General features: G+C 30.9%; 1 protein-coding gene across 1 annotated transcript in view; it reads left to right on the top strand.

Annotated features, from left to right (window-relative positions):
* LOC137642107 (cuticle protein 8-like) overlaps positions 1-2559 on the top strand; it is a 3042-nt gene extending 483 nt beyond the window's left edge. The window contains exons 2-3 of the mRNA XM_068374657.1: positions 1355-1435; positions 1689-2559. Of these exons, the coding sequence (XP_068230758.1) occupies positions 1355-1435; positions 1689-1916 (309 nt within the window). The 3' untranslated portion in view covers positions 1917-2559. The remainder of the gene's footprint in view (positions 1-1354; positions 1436-1688) is intronic.
* Positions 2560-7500: the final 4941 nt, after the last annotated feature.

A 7500-nucleotide genomic window follows, 5' to 3' on the forward strand; every position in this document is an offset into this window, starting at 1 on the left:
ATATATATATATATATATATATATAGATATATGTGAATATATGCACATATATATATATATATATATAAATATAAATAGATATATATATATATATATATATATATATATATATATATGTATACCGATATACACACATACATACATATATATATATATATATATATATATATATATATATATATATATATATATATATATATATATATATGTGTGTGTGTGTGTGTGTGTGTGTATGTGTGTATTTAGGTATATATATATATACTGTATATAAATACAGTATATATATATATATATATATATATATATATATATATATATATATATATATATATATATATTTATATATATATAAATAAATAAATAAATATATATATATATATATATATATATATATATATATATATATATATATATATACATATATATACATACATTCACACACACACACACACACACACACATATATATATATATATATATATATATATATATATATATATATATATATATATATATATATATACATACACATATATAAATATATATACATATATATATATATACAGTATATATATATATATATATATATATATATATATATATATATATATATATACTATACAAAAAATAGGAACTATCTAATAAATGAGCTTCATAATTTGTGATGAGAATCCGTATTTCCTTTACTAATCTGAAGAACTTTACACACCATCGTCTCTTTTAAGCAACTTAATAAGTTATGTAATCAGCAGCCACGGACTTAATTGACATACCTTTCTTGAAGTCATCGACATACTTTTGTCTTAAGTAGCCATTGTAACATCGATTCTCAATTCAATTATTCATGGGAACTTTTATTCTTTTTTATCATACACAGTTGAATGTGGCTAAATTCTTAAAGGGTTAGAAGAATCTTATCCTCCTCATCACCAAAACTGAATCTTTTGCATTTCAAAACTGTTATTCCTCTATTCAAAGTAAACAAATGGGTTACATCTTATCTTGAAACATTTTTCGTAAAGAGTATTTCGCTATATAAAATTCAAAGGCAGTCGTATATCCCATAAATATGGCTACCTTATTATATTCTAATAATCCATAAATGTTGATATTTCATTAACATAATTAGGTTTCGTTGGGATTATATAGAAATTGCCATTTTATAAAATCTATTTGGAAAAGAAGTAGTGGCTTCTATTACTGTTATACCACCCAATGGTCATCAAGGGAAAAACGATTTTCACTGGAGATTTAGATTCCGTAAGAAATGTTTATAGTTCTGTCTATAGAAACATTAAGTTACACGAAAAGTATAAAGCCAATATTTACCTTTTACTTTTCATCTTGTTTTCAGGTTTTGGCATTAGTGATGTTGGTTGTGGCCGCCGTCTTCAGCGCACCGTCGCCACAATCTGATCCCATAAACAGCCTTTATGTATGTTCATTATCATACATTAATTCTTTTATTAAATAAACATAGGCATTCTATGTTCTGAAACATAATGGCATGGTATTATATAAATGTAAGAATTAGTTTTACTCCATAATATGTCGATTGCAATAATATGTACTGCACATTTGCTTTTACTAACTAATGACCATGCAAAGATTTTCTTTTGCTATCATTATTTTTCCGTTATCTTAAACTCACACAATAGCTTATTCAATCTCTTTTACTCCCATCACAGCCCATCATCCCTTACGAGTTCGCCTTCGAAGTGGCCGACCCTCCGACCAACAACTTCCAGAACAGGGCAGAGGTCAAACTCCCCAACGGCGACGTCTTCGGCTCCTGGTCTCTTCTGCTGCCTGACGGAAACATCCAGACCGTCACCTACAACGTCACTGGAAACCAGGGCTTCCAGTACTCTCTGGTCCTCACACCGGCTACACAAATAGCGGCGGCAGGGAAGTAAAGTACCTTTCCAGTCCGTTTTATTCCAGCATAATTCCTTGTTTAATTCTTTCAAACATAGAGTCCTTGTGCAATCTTCTGGCTCCTTTGTTCCAGGAAACCAATACATGTTAAAAATACTTCACGAAATCAACATTGCCAAAACCATTACCTTTATGACGAATTCGACAGTGATTTGAGTCTGAATCATGCAATATTAATTATTGGAAACTAGTAATTCTCTGAATCGAAAATTTGCGCATTTTGCAATTAGAAACTCGAATATCATATATCTTCGAACAAGAAATTATTTTGAAATTTCATAACGAATACATTGACTCGTAGTGTCGTATTTACCTCACTCTGCTAACGATTTCCTAAAGAATGTATATTTTGTTGAAAACTAATAAGCACATATTTTTAGATTCTAGTTTCTATTTCAACTGTGATGTGAGGTATTCATTCGATCTATACTCATCCGCAGGCTTTCCCTTCAATCTGATCATTTTGTTATATTCACGTTCATTTTATTACATTTGTTGTAGAAATCTATCACACTTTTCATCACTCATCTTTTTTTTTTTTTTTATCCTTAAAGATTTTCTTATATCGTTCCGTTAATGAGAGACCCCTTGTTATTTGTACAGAATATATTTGAAATGTGATTTTGTGGTTTTATTTTGGCGTCTGATCCCTGGGTTAAATACAAAACAATTGCAATATATTTATACCACAAGTGCCTTGTTCAGTGATATCAACTATCGTTTGATCTCAAAAGAAAAAAGAAAAAAAGAAAAAAGAAAGTAGTTCCCTTTTCTCTGCATCTTCCTTAGACCAAGCAGTTGATCCTCCCAATTGAGTCCGTACTTTATCCAATGATGCAGGCTTATACTTCCGCATAAAAGGATATTTCCCCCTCAAAAGAAAAAAAAAAGAAAAAAAAAAGAAGTTCCTTTTCCTCTCCATCTTCCTTAGTCCAAGCAGTTGATCCTCCCAATTGAGTCCTTACTTTATCCAATGATGCAGACCTGTACTTCTGCTGGATAAAAGGATATTTTCTCCTCAAAAGAAAAAAGAAACGAAAAAAAAAGAAGTTCCCTTTTCTCTCCATCTTCCTTAGTCCGACCAGTTGATCCTCCCAATTGAGTCCTTACTTTATCCAATAATGCAGACCTGTACTTCTGCATAAAAGGATATTTTCTCCTAAAAAGAAAAAAGAAAAAAAAAAGAAGTTCCTTTTCCTCTCCATCTTCCTTAGTCCAAGCAGTTGATCCTCCAAATTGAGTCCTTACTTTATCCAATGATGCAGACCTGTACTTCTGCATAAAAGGATATTTTCTCCTAAAAAGAAAAAAGAAAAAAAAAAAGAAGTTCCTTTTCCTCTCCATCATCCTTAGTCCAAGCAGTTGATCCTCCCAATTGAGTCCTTACTTTATCCAATGATGCAGACCTGTACTTCTGCTGGATAAAAGGATATTTTCTCCTCAAAAGAAAAAAGAAAAGAAAAAAAAAAGAAGTTCCCTTTTCTCTCGATCTTCCTTAGTCCGACCAGTTGATCCTCCCAATTGAGTCCTTACTTTATCCAATGATGCAGACCTGTACTTCTGCATAAAAGGATATTTTCTCCTAAAAAGAAAAAAGAAAAAAAAAAGAAGTTCCTTTTCCTCTCCATCTTCCTTAGTCCAAGCAGTTGATCCTCCAAATTGAGTCCTTACTTTATCCAATGATGCAGACCTGTACTTCTGCATAAAAGGATATTTTCTCCTCAAAAGAAAAAAGAAAAGAAAAAAAAGAAGTTCCCTTTTCTCTCCATCTTCCTTAGTCCAACCAGTTGATCCTCCCAATTGAGTCCTTACTTTATCCAATGATGCAGGCTTGTACTTCCGCATAAAAAGATATTTCCTCCTCAAAAGAAAAAAGAAAATCATGCTGAAAAGGTCCATTTGATGTATTATGAACGTTAATGAATATTTGAATTTGAGGGACTCAACTACTGCACTGTAATGGTTCGGGGGCTATTTGCCTCTTGGTAAGGGTAGAAGAGACTATTTACCTATGGTAAGCAGCTCTTCTAGTAAAAGGACACTCCAAAATCAGTCCATTGTTCTCTAGTCTTGGGTAGTGGCATAGCCTCTCTATCCTGTTCTTTCACTATCTTGGGTTAGATCTCTATAATTTGAGGGTATAATAAAGCACACAATTCTCTGTTTCCTTTCCTCACTGGGCTATTTATCCCTGTTGGATCATTTGGGCTTTAGCAACCTGCTTTTCCAATTAAGGTTGTAGCTTAGTTAATAATAATAATAATAATAATAATAATAATAATAATAATAATAATAATAATAATAATAATAAATAAAATTCTCATTTGCGTCTGATTTAAAAGTCAGGACGATAATCATCAGTTGTGCTTAATATGTGATTCTGCGACACATGTTTAATTCTAAAGTGTTTGCAAACGTAATACGAAGATAAACATCTTTTGCCATTTAAAAAGATTTAATTAACACCTAACCTTAAATATTGCAAAGAAACCAATACCCCAGAGAGAGAGAGAGAGAGAGAGAGAGAGAGAGAGAGAGGGAGAGAGAGAGAGAGAGAGAGAGAGAGAGAGAGAGAGAGAGAATCCCAAAGGGCACCGCAACTGAGCTAACAGTACAGTATAAAACTATGTCGATCAACAATGTATGTCCATTTATAAACTGTGAGTCTATGCTAGTGAATTGCCTGCAACACGTTTAAAGGTGAACGTGAAATACTCTTTTGGATATGGCGTTTTTGCTGGCTGTTTTCATTCTCATTCGCTCGTATCTTGGATCAACTGTATCGTTCTATCAAATATGGTTATCAGTAATATTACCCGTTCTAATTAAGTTTCTGCTTATTAAGGAATAAGTAAAGTTGGTATTCCAGCCGTTCATTTCATTAAATTCGTTTAATCTTTATCAAGAATTCTAAATAGGTTTTATTTCTAAGGCTTTACAGTTTTAAACCTTTGCTTTGGGGTTTAGAGCAGGCAAAACACACACACACACACACACACATCTCTCTCTCTCTCTCTCTCTCTCTCTCTCTCTCTCTCTCTCTCTCTCTCTCTCTCTCTCTCTCTATATATATATATATATATATATATATATATATATATATATATATATATATATATATATGTATGTATATATGTATATATGTATATGGATATATATAACTATATATATATATATATATATATATATATATATATATATATATATATATATATATATATATATATATATATATATATCCATATACACATATATATATATATATATATATATATATATATATTATATATATATCTATATATATATATATATAGATATATATATATATATATATATATATATATATATATATATATATATATATATATATATATATAGATAGATAGATAGATAGATAGATAGATATATCTTTATATATATATATATATATATATATATATATATATATATATGTTATATATATATATGTATATTTATATATATACCCATGTATATCGTTAGTTTGACAGACAATGTTAAGATTAAGGAATACTGCATCAGGACGAAAGAAAAATTTAACATCGTAATGGTAACAATGACAAGGGCAGATGATTCCATTTGTCAGTGCCCTATCTATCAATGTCCCATTTCAAGGGATGTTTACTGATTAATTATTTTAAGGAGTGTAAATATGGGTTAATTGAACAAGAACATATCCACAATTTCAATTAATTGAAACCAAGTCTTTTTAAAGCATTTTCAAGATGTAAGATAGTGTTTTCAAGCAGCTATATTCAAATCATGCATTATAGACCAGTCAAATTAGAAAAATATATTAAGAAAATTAATATATTGGTGATTGACGTCTTCAGACATTCAGAAATAGCATAAAAAGTCGACCATCTTGGAAAATGGCCGCCAAATTTCAGTTTTTCACCATTTCATTGAAAAGTGTTGGTCTGACAAAACAGAAAATCCGTTGAATACATAACTAAATAAACTTAAAGTTTCTAAAAAAAAAAAAAAAAAAAAAAAAATATTCTTTGCAATATTTTTTTTCTTTTTTTTTTTGTAGGGAATGTCATTTAAAGATATTCCCAATTTATTTCCCTGATTCAATTCTGTGCTGATCCTGACATGACTTATTCACTAATTTTGTCTTTATTTTGGTTTTTACACATTTTGATAATTTACTATAAGGTTGAATTAACTCTGTTATTATTTCAAAATATTTTTATGTAATTGAGGGAGCTATAAACAAAAATTGACTTTGACCCCTTGTGAAAACCCCTGAATAGAAAAGGAAACTGTGTGCGTTGATTATGGAAGGCATTTCAGTGAAGTAAGTTTGAAAAAGATGATAAATGGAACTAGTAGGTAAATTTATCATATGTCCGTGTGCATGTTAATTACAAAATGGAATCTACTAGAGAAATCGTATTACAGCTGCCATTAGCGAAGACTCAAAAAAAAAAAAAAAAAAAAAAAAAGTGATTCAGAGTAAATTTTAATTTTACTTTAAAGTTTGTTGTAGAAATGCAGAAACTAAACCTTTCAATATACAACAGGAAGTTAATTAGTGTTATGCTCAGGCTTTGGGGAAAAAGAAAATGTATTGGATGAAGGTAGCGATGTTAAAGCTGTGGTAGTTGATGTCCAATGTGTGGTTGCACAACAAACTAAATACCCTCGATCACGTTGCAGATTGATTGATTGATTGATTGAGAGTTTTTTGGCATCCTGATATTCATGTTGCTGAAGTTTTCCGCTTTGAAGAAGCAGCAGCTGCATCCATCAGACAAGAGGACTGAGAATGAGGAAATAGTAATTGCTTTGAAGAAAGTTTATTCCTACATAGGACTTAATGACGATTGTTAGTTTATTTTGCAGGAATTGCTGGATGTGATGCATCAGAACCACTACAGTAATATAAGTATAAAATATCTATAAAACCAAATTGGAAGGATAGTATAGAAGAGTTATAATCATAACCACCTCCCCCCCACCCCCCACCCCCCACCCCCACCCCCCAAAAGAACCACCCATAATATGTTTTTGCAATTCAGGATATAAATTGCTAAGTAATTCTTGGTATAATGAAAGACTGCATTGAGAGAACAGAGCCATTTCAGATTATTATAACTCAACAGCTATTATTAAATTGAACATCAAGCCAAAAGGTGTAGTTTTCCTGCATCTATCCACCTCCTGATTCTCTCCAGGTGTTATTAAATGACACAACTAAAAAGACAGAGACAAACAACAAACCTCCAGACCTACAAGTAGTGTACCCAAGAACTTCCGTCTCATATTTTACTTGCGGTTGCCGTTTACGTAAAGAGGGTTGGGGTACAGGGTTGCCAGGTTTTCTAAATGAGATAAGGCCAACTTCTCATTAACTACAGCTTTAGAAGGCCAACCCAACCCATTAGTAGAAAAAAAGGCCAAAATGTAGCATTTAAGACCAACCTTTTTCATATAACTAAAGGCCAACTTATCTAAAAAAAGGCCAAATTTGAAATATATGGTCTGAAAAAGGACACATTTGAGGTTTTTTTGGCCTGAAAAAAGGCTAACCTGTCA

This window comes from Palaemon carinicauda, chromosome 6, assembly GCF_036898095.1.
Source record: "Palaemon carinicauda isolate YSFRI2023 chromosome 6, ASM3689809v2, whole genome shotgun sequence".
In the NCBI taxonomy this organism is placed as follows: domain Eukaryota; kingdom Metazoa; phylum Arthropoda; class Malacostraca; order Decapoda; family Palaemonidae; genus Palaemon; species Palaemon carinicauda.